Source organism: Pinus tabuliformis, chromosome 8, assembly GCF_031772625.1.
Source record: "Pinus tabuliformis cultivar Carrire ecotype Pingquan chromosome 8, CPIR1, whole genome shotgun sequence".
NCBI lineage: Eukaryota > Viridiplantae > Streptophyta > Pinopsida > Pinales > Pinaceae > Pinus > Pinus tabuliformis.
In genome coordinates, this window is record NC_142294.1 from 1,304,055,468 (window position 1) to 1,304,072,608 (window position 17,141).

Consider the following 17,141-nt stretch of genomic DNA (forward strand, 5'->3'; position numbering starts at 1 on the left):
CTTTCCAACCATTCTGAGCTGCTAGTGCAAAGAGTGTCCGGATGGTGGCCCATTTTGCTGTGGGGGCAAAAGTTTCCTCATAATCGACCCCTTCCTTCTGTGCAAAATCTTTTGCCACAAGCCTAGCTTTGTGCTTGTCAAGTGAGCCATCAGCTTTGTACTTGTTCTTGTATACCCACTTGCAGCCAATTGGTTTGGTTCCAAATGGAGGATCAACCAGCTTCCAAGTGTCGTTCTTTATGAGGGCATCATACTCCTTTTGCATCGCTTCTTTCCATTCATTATGAGAAGCAGCTTCTTTGAAGGAAGTTGGTTCAAAATCTGTAGACAAGTTCAATTCACAATCATAAGTAACATCCATATCAACAGGGGAATTAGAGTCATCTACATCACCTCCATTTTGTCGGTTTGAATTTCTGGTTCTTGTTTTTCCAATTTCATCAAGATGAACACTTTCAAGTGTCTTTGTCAGCCACTTTGGGGGACCTTTCTGAGATGGTCCAGGCTGCTCTGTTGATTGAGTTGGAAATGAATCAAGATTGAGTCTCCCAATTCTATCAATTACATCACTTAAAAGATCATCCGTTGTTGGAGTTTCATGCAGGGGAGATTGTTCTTCAGAAGAAGATTCCACATGTTGATCTAGTATAGGAATCCCCCCTTCAAGATGTGGAATCTGATTATCAAACTCTTGAAATGATTTCGTTTTTGCGAATCTATCCAAGCGATCAAGTTGTCGCTCAACAACATTGTCAGATTTGGATGATTAAAGAAAAATTACATCTCTAGATACAACAAATTTTTTATTTACTTCATCATAGAGGCGGTATGCTTTGGAGGTGTTTGAATACCCCAGGAAGATACACTTACGACTTCTAGCACCAAGTTTGTTTCTATGTACCTTTGGTATCAAAGCATAACAGGTGGAACCAAAGATCCTGAGATGTTTTACCGAAGGAACATGTCCATACCACAATTCATAAGGAGTCTTGTTTCTTATAGCATTAGATGGACATCTATTCTTTATATATGCAGCACATAGAACAACATCAGCCCAAAACATTATCTTTACATTTTTGAAGAAAAGCATGGATCGTACCATATTCAAGATTGTTCTATTCATTCTTTCAGCTACACCATTCTGTTGGGGATTATAAGGCACAGTTGTTTGATGTTTGATCCCATGTTGGCGAAGATAGTTTTCAAATTCATTTGATGTATATTCTTTTCCATTATCAGTGCGAATAGACCCAATATGAGATTGTGCATCATTTTCAATCCATTTATGAAAATTCTTGAATGTTTGAAAGGCATCAGATTTGTTCTTCAATAAATAAACCCAACACATTCTGGTGTAATCATCAATAAATGTCATGATATATTTATTTCCATTTGCAGAAGGAACAGGCATTGGACCATATAAATCTGAATAAATGAGTTCAAGCTTCCTATGTGCTCTTGAATGTGAATCATGAAAAGACTATTTGCTATGCTTTCCTAGAATGCAAGCATCACATTGCTTATGTTTCCTAGGAATTGTAGGCAAACCAGCAACACCATTTTTCTTCAATAAGCGGAGACTGTCATAGTTTAAATGTCCAAATCTAGCATGCCATAATAAACTTGATGGAAGTGTACCTTCTTCATGATGAGAGATATATGAGAAATGTTGTGCATGAGCAGAGGTTCCTTGCAGTTTGAGAAGCCTTCCTTCTTCTATTCCCCTCATGACAAGTGAGTGGTCAGATGCTTTTCTTACCTCAAGCTTGCCATCAAACATATGAATGGAGTGACCTTGCTGGCGGATGTGGACCAAGGACAGCAAGTTTCTCTTGAGCTGTGGGAGATATAGAACATGATCCAGAAGAAAGTCTGGAAGACCAGGCAGTGTAAGCCTGATTGTGCCAAGCCCTGATGGCTTGATTTTTGACTGATCTGCAAAGTATACTGCTCCATCAACATTGTCAGTGAAATCTTCAAAAAAATCTTTTCTATGAGTCATATGACAGGTTGCTCCTGAATCAAGCAACCAATCATTTTTCGAAGAAGCAAGTGAAGCATTAAACAAATCTTCATTTACTCCAATGTTACATTGTGCCTCAATATAGTGAGCGGATTCAGGTGCTTTACCTTTGTCTGTATCATCAGTTTTACCTTTCTGCTGGTTTCTTTTCTGCTCAATTTTGTCCCATGGTAGCTTGCATGTAGAAGCATCATGTGATCCATTTCGTTTGCAGTGAATGCAATGCAGATCTGCCTTTTCTCCTTGAGAATGTCTGCCCCCCCTGCCTCTGAAGTATCTTCCTCTTCCTCTTCGTCCACCTCTTCCTCTTGTAGAATCTTGAGCAGGATGCTTTTCTTTATGAGCAAGGCACACAGTCTCTTCAGAAGATTCAGGGACTGTCTTCTTTCCAAAGGCTTTCTCTCTTTCAGCAAACTTTTTCACAAGAGAGTCAAAGGTTATATCTTTAAGATTTCCATTTGCTTGTAAAGACTCAAGATAATTGGAGTAAGTAGGATAGAGTGCCTTGAGAAAAGCAATAAGAGGGATATCCAGCTCAACCTTAGTGGATTTGATATCATGCATTATGGATTTTACTTCAGATGCAAGAGCAAGAGGATCATTATTTTCAGTTCAAGAGTGAAGAGTTTAATCATGAGCTGAACAACTTCAAGTGCAGAATGTGAGTCATAGAGTTCTTTCAGCTTTTGTAAAGCTTCAAAGGCAGTTGAATATGATGAAATATGGCGACTTACTTCTTCATTTACAGATGCTGCGATTAATGCATAGGCTTTGCTGTTCTTGTTTTCCCAAATGACAAGCTCTTTGTCTGATGTAGGCTACACTGGGTCTTTGTCTTCTTCTCCGACACACACTCCTTTCCACAACTCATTGAAGATGAGGGTGTGTTTTATCATCCGGGACCATTCAGGATAGTTCTCCTTGCCAGTGAGAACTATTCCTACCATAGAGATGATTGAATGCATTCTGTAAAAAAAATACTTCTGCTGATAAAAAAACTTCTGTTGATAAAAAACATCTGCTGATAAAAAAACCTCTGCTGATAAAAAAACTTCTGCTGATATACAGTGAAATTGCACTCAAAAAGGCATTCTCAAAGGATTTCAAATCTCTTCCTTACGCTACAACTTTATGCACTATATTTTCTTCAAATCCCTCTAATGTTAGATAAAAGCATCCAGAATAATACCAGATGTTCATCCATACATTCACTCATAACTTCAATACTTACAAGATTATCTGAATACTTATTACAATGATGCAAACTCGGTTTCACCTTATAAATTTATGGGACAAAACATAGACACTAATCTTTGACTTTGAATCATGATACCATAAAACAAAACTAGCACTTTCAAAATGGAGCACCCAAAGTGCACCCTACAACCTTCTTTCTCCCAGACATGGCTACGATTGTCCTGTGAAAACTGCAAGTCGCTTGGTTGAAGACAACCGCTCGTCTTTTCTCTCTCTCCGATTCTGCAAAGCCTCCGAAAGAACCTACGCTCTAAGTCTTCCACTTTCAGCCAAAGAACACCCAACCGGAGTATGATCTTACCCGGATGTGGATGAAGACCCACGTTGAAGAAGCGCCTTCCCACTGGGTAAGGCTGAGAGCCACAATATAATTAGTGTGAGCAAACCACAATATATGGAAAGATTGTCGTTTCCACGGTTTGTGCACATTAATACAGTCCACGGTTTATGCACATTGAAATACTTTTAATACAGTCCACGGTTTATGCATATTGAAATACTTTTAATACAGTCCACGGTTTATGCACATTGAAATACCATCGCCCTCATCCGCTTCAAATCTTCACGCAGCTACAACTCGTTCCATAGATCACGACCACGGTTTATGCACATTGAAATACCATCGCCTGGACGAGAACGGGATATACACGGGCCAATTCACAACCTTTGCTTTCTCCGACTTTGTACGAGCACTGGGGGAATCCTCATTCAGAGTGGCAAAAAAATGTTTGTCACAACAGTGAGGTATTTTGCAAAGAAACCGAAGCTCACGGCCCTCTTACCGTTACCGGCACCAATGCAGGCAGAGCAGCGCTATGTCAGGACAGAGGCAGAGCAGCGCTATGTCAGGACAGAGGCAGTGGCAGCGCTCAGGACAAAGGCAGTGCTCAGGACAGAGGCAGTGGCAGAGATGAAGGGAGTTACAACTATTTTTAGAACTGATTCTGATACCATGTCAGGCCAGGCAGTAACTCTCCAAAGGCAGAAAAACTGATTCGTCTATTATTCCATAGGTAGGCTATTGTTATATACAATAGGAGTGATTGTTCAGTTCATCTCCCGATGACTGTTCACATTCCTAATTTATTTATTTATTTACAAATTCCCCCAATCATGAAGATTAGGTGTCAACAATTGCCTTCTCCAGTAGAATCCTATTCATGCTTTTTTAACTCTATTTTGATTAAATACAAACGTCATTTGCATTAATGAATTAGATGAATCCTGACCATCGATCTCAAGTGAGGTGAGATCTAATGTCAACTGATTATCACTTTGGAGATTAGGGTTATGGATTCAGTCAACAACTCAATCTTATAAAAACTTATAAAAACTAGGCTAGGTAAAATAGGAAGACACACAAGAGACATTAATAACTTGAGACACAAAGGACTATGACTTAAGGAGATCTTAGCAAGGGTGAAGGAGGACTTTCATCTAGAGAGTAGCTCAAGGGAGGAGAGTGCAAGCAGATTGCAACAAAACAAGAGGAGGATAACCCAACAGCTAGACAACAGGTTTTTTTTACGGACAGTTTGCCCAGTTTTGCTATAGCTTGTAATTTTCTCAGCAGACACATTAATTCTCAGGTTAGGAAAGCGCTTCTAAGTTTTGATCTTATTTAATAAGAAGCTGATCTTAAGGGTAGAAATTTGTTTGCATGTGTAAAATTGATGTCTACTTGCTTCTGCTGATTTGTATTTTATTAACTGTTAAAGTCCCAAATGTGCAATTTATTTAATAATCTGCAGTTTAATTTAGTTTACCGAAAGGAATTTACTATGAAATATTTTGTCTGTTTGTTGGGTCTAAGAAAATTCAACAGATGTTCTCTTCATAAGGTGAAGTAGAGTCATCAAATGGCAGGTGAAAATAATTATCATCCCAGAAATGACAAATTTCCATATACCAGTCATCACAATCATCATCTAAATCCAATAAAATATGGTCATAGAGTAAACCTGGCCGGTCTCTTTCATCAACATTAGCATTGGCATTTTTTTTAGGTCCATTAGGTTTTGAGAATAAAAAATTTCATGGCTATAACATAGAGGATATTGATCGAAAGCACAACATATAATATACCAAACCAAACCTATGAAAATCCTCTATCCAGCGGTGTTGATCTGATGGCAATCTGAGAAACCTGTCACAAGATATCAGCTCCGCGGTCTATACAGTTGTCATGAAAAAGCCCTGAAATATCTGATTTCATATCAGTGATATCTTGACCTCCCGAACTCCAATTGAGATGATTCTTTTCTTTTGAAATTAGAAGTTTTTCTGAGAGGAACTCAGATATCAATTGTTTTTGCCAAATTTTACACCAAAGCTATAGAAATCGATCGAAGTGTTGCAGCCATCTTTTCTTTTGTTCCTCTGAAAACCTGTAAAATAGAAAAAAAATCTACCCCGTTTGTGACCCAAAAAAGTGCTCTGATACAAACTGCTAAGCACCTAAACATCTATTATTATTCTCATTAGGTACCTCCACTAGTTACTCCATATTATCCTCCTAAGTACACTACAAAACAAATCAAAAAGGGAAGAGCACAGTTTGAATCTATGTCATTCTAACACATACACAGGTAACGCAGACATGTTATCAATGAAAGCATTAAAGATGCAGGAAGGCAAGACGAAAAGCAAAAAAGTGGAGGGACATGCATATCACTCTCTATATGTTCCTAAAAAACAGATTCGAATGGAGAGCTGTGGTGGATATAGATGGATTATTTTCAGTTTCTTCAGATTCTATTATATGTATTGTATGTTTCTTCAGATTCCATTATATGTTTTTAAATGTTGAATTTCATCATTAACTTTCATACCATTCAGAAAAACGGTCCTAAAGATCAACCAAGTGATGAGGGACAAAAGGTAGCAAATTTGAACTAGTTATAAGAATGGTTGCTAACTCCTTACCAAGTTTTTCAAATCCAAGGCTGCTGATTCTGATCCATTTGGCTTCTAGAATGCTTCTTGCCAACATCCCAAGGGGCAAAGCAATTATGCAACAGATCCTCTTAGATGTGCACACCTTACTGTAGATGTTGTACTGAAAACTCAAAATTATATAAAGAAAACAACAAGAAAGCATTTACAAATAGTTTAAACCCTATAAAACCAAACATATAAATAGTTCCCATCCCTCCTCTGTCTAGGGAGTCACCTGGTCTGCCTCTTTCCCTAGAGGTAAGGTTCCATCCAAAACAAGTGGCTATTTGGAAGGCACGTGTAACAAAATGTTGACAGACTTCCTATGAATGTAGGACGAAGGACAAGTGAGCAGCCAACCACATTGGGACGACGGAATGTGCCAATGATTTTTTGCCTCCTCAATCATGCATCAGAAGTTGTGTTTTAGAGTAGTGGCTAGGGTTCTGCTTTACAAGAGGCGTGATTGGAATGCATTCCATTATCACTAGGAATGGTCTTTGATACCACTAGCAGTAGTAAAAGTCATTACCACACAATTTTTTCCTAAGCAAAGAAACAGATACCATTAACAAAGCACAGACAGAAAGTGTGCATACTAGTGTCCAATTTTTGGCTTGGATTTGAAATGTGTTAATTCCAGATTAGTCTCAGATATAGCTGATCTGGAAATAATCAAATCACGCTACTGTAGAAACACATACAAATTTAAGGTCCCTACATTTGGGATTTGAATATTTCCTTTTACAAGTTATCCATGATTCAAACAGTCAGAATTTCACATCTATCCCATCACATTTTAAAGAGAGAGAGCAATGCATGATCATCGCAAAGCTACTAGCAAAAAACAAATTATCTGGTGATGAGAGTTTTTTCATCTTTCAAAAACCTGTTTACCTGATGCATTCTCTGTGATTGTATTACAACTGAGTACCCTTCAATTACAGTCACAACTGAGCATCCTTCAATAGTGCATGTTGATTGTGATTGTGGTGTGACAAAAAACTGGCCAAAACAAGATCCCAGACCGGAACTGACTGTGTCGTGATTATCTTCTATATATACTACTTCCCACTCATTACTCATGTGGGCTATAGGGATCACGGCAGTGGATCATAACAGACTGATGATCCCTTGGTGAATGTTCTCAAACCTCTTTCAATCAACCAGAGCAACGCAATACAATCTAACCCTGACCAAAACAGAAACCCGAATTTCTAGTCTTTTAGAGGGCAGGCTTGCCACTGTAAATTTCAAGTAACTTTTTGGCATGAGGACTGCACTGGACATATTTTTCGAGGAACTTACGCTTACTTAAAGCAAGCGCACTAAGGAGACTAGGAGGACGCTTGGAAGGTTGCATTGCACTGAGAGCACTCAACACCTTGTGGCGGGGCTTCATCCTACGCTCCAAGCTGTAACAAGACACAAACAGAGGATATGAAAAAATAAACTTTGCAGGAAGCCCTGCAGTATGCATAAAAAAGTCCATGTTCTTTTGCACCTTATCCATGGAAGCTTTTAATATAAGTGGGTGCCTCCTAACAAGCTCCTTGATATCATCTTCAAGGAGGCCAAAACTTGTCAACTGCTTCAATTTCTTTTCCCAAAATTCAGGCCCGTTTCGTTTAGGTAGAATATAAGGTGCCAATCTGAAAATACTTGAGACATTAGCCTCTGATCCAAACAGGTTTTGAAGATACTGGATATTGGGACGCAGAGTTTTCTCGAGATTCGCGTTAAGAAATCTGGATCCATTAGATATGGCATTTCCCAAGTCTTGTGCAGAAAGGCCCAATGTTTTCATTAACTCAATCTTGGGTTTCAACTGCCGATCAGCATTGAGAAAAAGAATAGCTGGGTTTCTGGTAATAGTCTTCGTTACCTGGTGCTCTGTGAATCCGGAATCTCTCAGTAACTGTAGCGCTTGTTGGGCTGTATGAGCTGACCTCGCCGCAACCAAGGATGGCCTTGCTTTAAGGATAGTTGAGAGCTCAGACTGACACAAACCACATTCGTTGAGTAAGAATTCTGAAACGGGGCATGTGTTATCGGCTTCAGGGTAGCTTGTGGACTTGTCTTTATCAGCGATAGTTGTAGAAAATCGTGATAATTTTAACAAAATAATCCGGAGAAATGGTGAAGATGGTGCTGCAACAGCTGCCGCCAGGGAGTGACGCTGAGATCCCAAAGATGAAGCCAGGTACTGGGCGAACATGGTCATTGCTGAAGATATGAAGTTAGGGATTTCTCCAATATGATCCCATAACAAATCGCTTCAAGGAGGATTGGTGTGATTCGTATAGAGATAAACATGTTTGTTTATTATATGAAAGGGAAGGGGTTTAGGGCACGAAAGATATAAGTTACATATGAAAGGTAGGGTATTGGGAAAGCAAAAGGAATTTAAGCTTGAAGCATTCGTCTCTTTCAACAATTTTTTTATCATTTTAATATTAGGATGAGGATATGAATTTCAACTCTGAAGCATCATTAAGTTTTTATAATTCTAATACGGTTTTTAATTATTTTAATATTAACATTGATAATAAAAAATGCTAATAATGTTTTAAATAAAATATCATATTATATTGCATTATGTAAACAAGATTACATAAAGAATATCAATATAAGGGATTATCTAAGTTGTAAAGGTTACTAAAGCCATGGAACATAGCAAGTTTGTGAGAAGTTATCAATCACTTCGCTGAGTATACAAGTAACAACAAAAACATCAACCACCTAAGACAACAACAACAATAATCATTATAAACAACGAACACGACAACATATAATCTCCACCAACATTGACCATAAGCGCCAACACAAAGTGAAATAGATTTGGGACCCTCATAGTTGATCATGCCAAACTTCACAAGAGGATCTATCCAACACCATTCATCAAAAAACCATGTCGAAACCTGTAAAACTAGGGCACCACTGGAACGATATGTCAGAGAGTTGCAGACCATATGAAGTCCTCCCACAAACACCAAACACAATTGGCTCGAGCTTCATCCCAAAAAATGCCAACTGTTAACACCAAACACCATGACAGCCACCAAACGGGAATAAAGGTCGGCAACCAAACATCAGAGATAGAGCAAACAATGCATAGTATGCCTACTGGACCAATACTCCAACTGCAGAACCGTCCAAAAAGTGCACCCAAAAGAGGCCACAAAAGACAATCAGACCAAACAATCCGCACCATACCCATGCACCTCAAAATAAGATAAGACCAAAAAAACAAGAGACATCTCCAGTTAGTCAAACATAGGGATCAAGGGGTTCAAGGAGCTTGCAAACATAGTTCTAGTAGGGTCTACAAAAGGATCGGTGAGATCCCCAGAATCTCTACCAAAAACCAAAGGTTTTTCCACTTGACACAGGCGTGCATCCATATCATTGACCTTAAATCTCACATTTCTGAGAATTCGCTTTATGTCTTCCAAACCAAAGAAAATGTTGTAGTTATGGATATGATTGTGTTTAAAAACTAAGTGAAACAAAGAATTCAAGTAAAAAAAATTGTTTTTTTTTGTTTTTTTTTTTTTTTTTTTTTGCATTTTGTTAGGGTTTGGAACCCCTAGAAAATTTGCATTAATAACCCTTTAGTCTACAAAATAGGGGTATTCCCCAGGTTCTAGATTCCAGAACTATAATCTCCCTTCACACCTCCAAGGATACAACATCAAAGATAGAAGCAATGGAGTCACCTACAAATGGTTGATGTCATCTGATCCCCACTTGACCAAAACCACCCCAATGACTAACCATGTGTTGTCGGGGAACCATAATTGCCAACACCAAGAGACTTTGCAGATAGCCAACTAAAGAGCCGCAATTTACAATATGAACCAATAGACAAACCACTGAACCGTAAAGACTTGACCCTAGGACAAGAGTATCATCCACCAAAGACCAGAAGAGAGGCTATAATGTAGTAGTTGATCACTGGGACACACCCAAGACTACAAGACCAACCCCAAGAAACAAATTGAAAGGATTGAATTTGTTTGATACCCAAGTTCCTCGACTCGACCCCAGAACTGTAGCAGCAGGGGCAACAACCTCTAAAACAACATGGTAAAGGGCAGAAAGTGCAAAATATAACCTCTAGCCACCAACAACTGATACCATGATGAAAAAAATACAATTATTGGGAGACCAATCTATAAAACGAACTTGCACCCATTGAAGCAATATAGATCAACACTTATAGCCAAAGTGAAAAATGACTAGAATACCAACAGTCGTAAACCAACACCAAACAAGGGTATGAGATACCTAAGAATTATGACTCCCAAAGATGCACATTTAACAGAACTGCCACCAACTCAAAAACCGACCCTTGCATTGTAGAGTGCAAGAAGAGAACGAAATACATGGTTGTGTCGCACTAACCACCATGGATAATACCAACATAGAAAATAGACAGAAACTCCTTGAATTGCCACCACTACCAACACCACAAGGGGAGTATTAATATGCACCATAAAATATACTATTAAAACCTCACAACAGATAACCATAAACCCAGAAGTGTGGGGGTGGGTGGTGTACCTCACATCCATTGTAACTCACAGGTCCACTTCGCCAGTCCACATGCATGAATTTAATGTGAGGGGATGTCAAATGTATATCCCAAATCCCACCTCCATCATCTTGCCATGCCATGTGCATTGATTGCCAGATGTCTAGCTTCATTACGAGTTTCAATGGGTTCATTAATGTCATAGCAGGATTAGTTAATGGCACCCTCGTCGGAAGATATCTATATGAGGAAGCTTTGTTTGCATCCACCTTATGTTTTATAAGATGAATTTCAGTATGTGTATTATTTGAAGGCTGTGATTCATTCAAATTAAAGTTCTTACACTTGCACCCCAAATTTGCTAATAAATTTTCCACCCTATTCCCTCCATGCCGAGTATGATGAACAATAATGCAATTGAACTTTTGTATCAAACCATTTATACTAGAAACAACATCCTCAAATCTCCAGTAATGCACTATTTTATGAACAGGTTTCTCGTTCGAAAGTTTTTGTATACATTGAAGTACTACCTGAGAATCACCATCCACTTGCAATAACTGGGAACCTTCTCGGATAGCAATAATAAGGACTCTCTCCACAGCCAGAATTTCAGCTAAATTATTGTTGCAATCCCACAAGAAATCAAAAAATTTTGTAATGGCCGAGAATTTTCATCCCTGAAAATCCCTCCATAGCCTGCAACCCTTGGGTTCCCTTTGCAGGCCCCATCAAAGCTCATCTTGATAAAGGAGCTCAAGGGTGGAGAATAGGAGTTAGAAATTGAAGGATAAAATGCTTTCGCCTATGGAAGTGAAGAAGGGATCATTGAAGGATCCAAATTGAGGTTTTTCATGATAACTTCTTCAGAATCCTCCACCTACCTATTATCCGTAGACCAAGGAAAGACAAGAATGGTCTCTCAAATATTCAATATGATCAAGTCCTTGAGCACCAAAGTTGATTGATTCTTTGGGCCAAAATTTTGAGAAATCCTCTCTTTCCATAAGTTCCAAAGAATAAAACCTAGTGCAAGCATCCAATCATGAGAAATAATAGAGTTCTTAAATTTCTGGTAGTACTATTGATCCAACATAATCTTAATATTCTCTGGGAAGGGGTGCTCCATGCCAAAAATATGAGGAAGGAGATCCCAAATTTCCACCGAAAAAGAGCATGAAAGAAAAATATGTTCTACTATCTCTTCAACCTATAAGCAAAGAAAAGATAAGGATGGATCCTCATATCCCTTTCTGTGAATATGATCCCAAGTAAGAAGCCCTAAGCCCATGCAAGTAATCATAAAAGGGTAGAAATTTTTGGCCACCACATTCTAACCCATATTTGAGACCACAAGACTACGTTCTCCATTTTCAAAAAAATTGCAATAAAGGAGTAAGCCTCTTTTAGAGAAAAGGAGCCTATTGATTGTTGTACCCATCATAAAAAATCATCATTCTAAGAAATCCTAATATGTTTATCTTCTAGTGTCTTTTAAGATCCTCCCATGGTAGTGTAGTGGAAGTAGGAGGCCAATCATCTTTGTATTTCCATTGTCGCCATAATTGATTATCCTCCAGAGGTTTCCAATAATTAGCAACCCTCACTGCACCTAATGAGTGGGTAAAAAAATAATAGAACAAAGATTATCTTTATCATCCAAACAAGGTAATTGCTACTAGACATCCTCCCAAAACAAAGTTGTCTCCCCTACTTTTATATCCTAGAAAGCATGTTTTCTCACTACATCCTTATAGCCTTGAACCCACTTCCAAATACACAAACCTAGAATATTACCATCAAAGCGCAATCGATCCTCCTATTTATCCAATGGGGACATACTTACAGAGCCATATGCACTTCCATAATTCACGACCCCCCCCCTAACCCAAAGCCACAAAATTTTCATACCAAAAGCTTTACTAACCAGTTCAGGGTCCCGTAAGCCTAATCCACCAATAGATTTTGGTTTGATCAATTTATCCCAACCTACAAGTGACTAGTTTCTAGCTTTAGTAGAACCTCTCTAAAGAAGATCACACCACAAGGACTGAAGCCTATTATAGGATGTTTTTGAGATTGTCATCACAACCAGTTGATAATTTGGTAATGCCTGCAAGATTGATTTAGTAAGAACCAATCTTCCTGCAAAATTGAGAGCATGAAATGTCAATTATTAACTTTCAAGGATATTCTAGATAACAGGTCTTTCCAACAAGATACATGGTTTTGATATAGCACCAGTGGACCCAAATATTTAGAAGGTAACTAAGCCTCACGAAATCCCAATATTCAAGTCAAATGACTCTAAATAGAATCTTGACAATTAAAACATAAAATGTTGGTCTTGTCTTTATTAACTAGCACTAGTAGAAAATGAGAAATTAGTGACTAGGTGACTAAAAAAGTTAGTCACCGCAACTTTTCCAAGTGAAATACTACAAAAAATGAGCAATCTTAAGTGACCGTGTAGAAGTTCCCACTGTAGATCACCTGATAATGCAATGTACTAAAGCAAAATACTAGATCTATTTCTACAACAAACTTTGCGGAAGCTTAATCAATTTGAGCTAGATCAATCGGAACACATATAACAGAGAATGAGAAATCAATCACACATGAAACACAAAAGAATACTTTGGGGAAAGCCTCAGCTAAAAACCCCGATCTCTGTATTGTCATACAAGTGGAAATATATCTGGATTACACAAAGCTTTAGCTCACAAGCTATTCAACTCTCACTAATATCCCTCAATACTGCTCAGAGATTGAATAGACACAACATATGCCTTCCCTCAATCCTCCAAGCTTCCTATTTCCTTGCGCAGTTTTTCCTGGGGTCCAATGTTGCCACCTATGCGAAGTTTGGCCTCACACAACTCACTAAACTCAGAAATAACTGCACAATCCTCAAGGAATGAATTCCTTCTACATGCAAGAGATATCCTCAATGGAATATTCCTGTAACTGATAGTACATTGTACCATCATCTGATCTCAACTAGGTCTCTGACTAAACTGACATACAGTAGTTATTTATGAGAGAATATTCAGCTATCTGAAGTGCAACAGTTACATGTATGCATGCATTAACTAACTGAACTCACAATTAGTTCCTCCAACTGTTGGAACTAATCTAACTGGACTTAACTTAGTTAAATGAGCTAACTAATTACAACTCAAGGTACAACTCATCCTCATCTCTTTAATTAAGGGATAAATTCCTCAATCAAAGGGATAACTGTTGCATGTCTTCACATTGACTTCATGTTTGATTTTCTCCAACTAATTAACTCAAGATGAATTAATTAATTATTTTTCAAACAGCTGCTAAGATCAAATTCGAATTTTAATTCTCAATTTTAGTTTAGGGACTTACTAAAATTGGAATGTATCTCGAAATGCTATTTATAACAATGTTATTTTTAGCACTTCTATATTTAGCATTTCTTGTTGCTATTTTCAACACTCCCTCTCAACAAAAAAGGGATTATCAGTCACCCCAATCCCGTCTCTGTGGTACTCAAACTTGCATTTTGACAATGCCTTAGTCAAAATATCTGCATCCTGCTCCTTAGTTGAAACATACAGCAACAACATGATCCTCTTCACCACATAGTCTCGAAGATGATGGTACCGGATATCCATGTGCTTGGAACTGTCATGAAAAACTGGATTCTTAGAGAGTTTGACACAACTCTGATTATCGCAATAGATCTCGGTTGGATCCATCCTTTGACCAAACAATCCCACTAGAATCTTCTGCATCCAAATGGCCTCACATGTTGCCTGACTGACAGCCATGTATTAAGCCTCTACTGAGCTAAGTGCAACTGACCTCTGTTTCCTGCTGTACCAGGAAACTACAGCTGAACCACGATTGAAGATTCCTCCAAAAGTGCTCTTCTGGTCTGATGGACTCCCTGCCCAATTAGCATCTGTGAAGCCCTGAAGCTTCACTCCCTTTGTCCGTCTGTACCACAATCTATATTGAGATGTGCCTTTGAGGTATCTCAGCACATGCTTCGCTACCTTCCAAAACAACTTGGTAGGATGAACCATAGCTTGACTCAACTAGTTCACCGCAAAGCACAAATCTGGTTGTGTGTTCACTAGATATATCAGTGAACCCACAAGCTGTTGATAAGCAGTAGCAGCTATTACCTCACTTGAAGTAGCATCCTCCTTCCTCCAGTTACTAAGTAGAGGAGTCTGCATGGGCTTGCACTTCTCCATGTGGAATTGCCTGAGTATCTCATTGGCATACTTTCCTTGAGACACAAACACTTCCCCATCCTTCTGCCACACTTCCATGCCTAGAAAGTAGTGCATGAGACCCATGTCTTTCATCTCAAACTCTCTTGCAAGGTCCTCCTCACAAGACTTGATCAATTGATCATCACCTATCAAAATCAGATCATCAACATAAAGAACAATGATCAATGGCTTACCTTCTACCATGATGTGGTAAAGGTTCGCATCTGCTTCACTCTTTGTGAAGCCCAACCCGGTGAAATAGCTATCGATCCTGGTTGTACCAAGCACGAGGTGCTTGCTTTAGCCCATACAATGCTCTCTTGAGTTGACACACATGTGACTCATGATCGAAGGTCTCAAATCCTTCTGGCTGCTCAATGTACACCTTTTCCTCAATCTTACCATTGAGGAACGTAATCTTCACATCCATTTGATGGATCTTCCAACCATTTGAGTTGATAGTGCCAACATCGATCTGATAGATGAGTACCTTGCTACAAGAGCAAAAGTCTCATCATAGTTGATCCCTCGACGTATGATAAACCACGGGCAACAAACCTTGCCTTATGTTTCTCAACATGCCATCAGCTACCTGCTTTACCTTGTAAAGCCATTGGGAACTCACCACTGACTTGTCCTCCCGTCTTGGGACAACATCCCAAACACTGTTCCAATGATAGAGTTGTACTCCTCTACCATAGCATCAACCTAGATTGGTTGTTGCACTACTTCCTCGAAAGAAGAAGGTTTGGTCGATACAAACTCCCCAACCAGAGCCATGTAACTAGTGTACCGCTTGGGTGATCTCCGCTATCTGCGCCGAGAGGATGGCTATCCCACATTCTCTCTCACATCCAACATCAACCTGTCAGCTTCCCTTGATCGTTTCCACCCATCTTTGTAAGACTCTACATGAGTGGATGTCTCCACTCCCAGATCCTATGCATGCGGTTGCTCCGCATCAGTATGAGGCTCCTCCTCCTTTGGATCCAAACGTTCCTCTCTGCATGCAACTTGAGCTCCCTCTCAAGTGATACTCACATGGCTTTCTGCTCGTCAAACTTCAGATCTCTGCGTACCACTGTCCTATGATTGGTAGGTAGGAACACTCGATAGTTGTGGGATGTATCAGTGTTCCCCACAAGTATCCCAACTCAGCTGTTGGATCTAGCTTCTTCTAGGCATCTTTGGTCACATGGAAATAAACGATGATCCAAAGATCTTAAGTGACTCACATCTGGTCGCTTCCCGGAAAGGCCTCCACTGGTGTCTCCATTCCCAGTATACAGTGCGGGCTTCTATTCTGCAAGTATACTGATGTATTGCATGCCTCAGCCACAAATGAAGTGGTAGGCTTTGGTCATGCAACATCACTCAAGCTGCTCCCACAATCGATTTGTTCTTCCTTTTGGCCACCCCATTTTTCTGTGGGTTATGGGGGGTGTCATAACTTCTATTTAATTCCTTCTACTGCACAGAAGTCCTTAAATTGTTGGGAGACATACTCTCCACCATTGTCACTATGCAAGGCCCTTATTTTCTTTCCAGATTATTTCTCTGCCAAGCTTTGAACTCACAAAACTTAAGAAGGTCTAATCCTTCTTTTGCATAAAGTAGATCCAACATCTACGAGAAAAATCATCAATTAAAATAACATAGTACCTTTGTTTAGCGGTGGAGGCTGTAGAGAAAGGTCCACACACGTCTGTATGAACTCGCTCCAGGATTTTCTCCATCTCTACTGTCTTGATCCTGAAAGGAAGATTTTGCACACTTACCCAAGGTACAACCTTAGCATCTATCCACTTGCTCCAGTTTTCCTTGAGTAGTCCGGTAGAAATTTGTTGCTGATCTTCAAGGCCCCATGGTGAAAGTGGCCCAATTTCTATGCCATAGCTCGCCAACATCTTGGCTCTGCACCAATCTACTTTGGAACTCAATGCAACACAATCATCTACTTCAACTTGTAGAGATTATTTACTTGAATCCAATTCTCTTGGTCTGTCAGTGATGATATGCTCAGGAATACCTTTCCTTTACTAATTACTACATCATAGCCTTATCTTCCGGCAAGCAAGGACACAAGATTCTTCTTCAGACTCGGTACATACTTTACATGTGTTAGGGTGAG

General features: G+C 39.2%; 1 protein-coding gene across 1 annotated transcript; it reads right to left on the reverse strand.

The window, feature by feature from the left end:
• Positions 1-7,464: 7,464 nt before the first annotated feature.
• On the reverse strand, positions 7,465-8,587 carry LOC149240254 (uncharacterized). The gene is made up of 2 exons (XM_089373660.1): positions 7,722-8,587; positions 7,465-7,632 (listed from the first exon to the last, which is right to left on the reverse strand). Exons 1-2 carry the CDS (start codon positions 8,439-8,441, stop codon positions 7,621-7,623), a joined length of 732 nt encoding a protein of 243 aa, XP_089229786.1. The 5' UTR covers positions 8,442-8,587; the 3' UTR covers positions 7,465-7,620.
• Positions 8,588-17,141: the final 8,554 nt, after the last annotated feature.

Excerpts from the sequence above, each read along its gene's own strand:
- LOC149240254 (XM_089373660.1), bottom strand. The coding sequence starts at position 8,441 with ATGACCATGTTCGCCCAGTACCTGGCTTCATCTTTGGGATCTCAGCGT.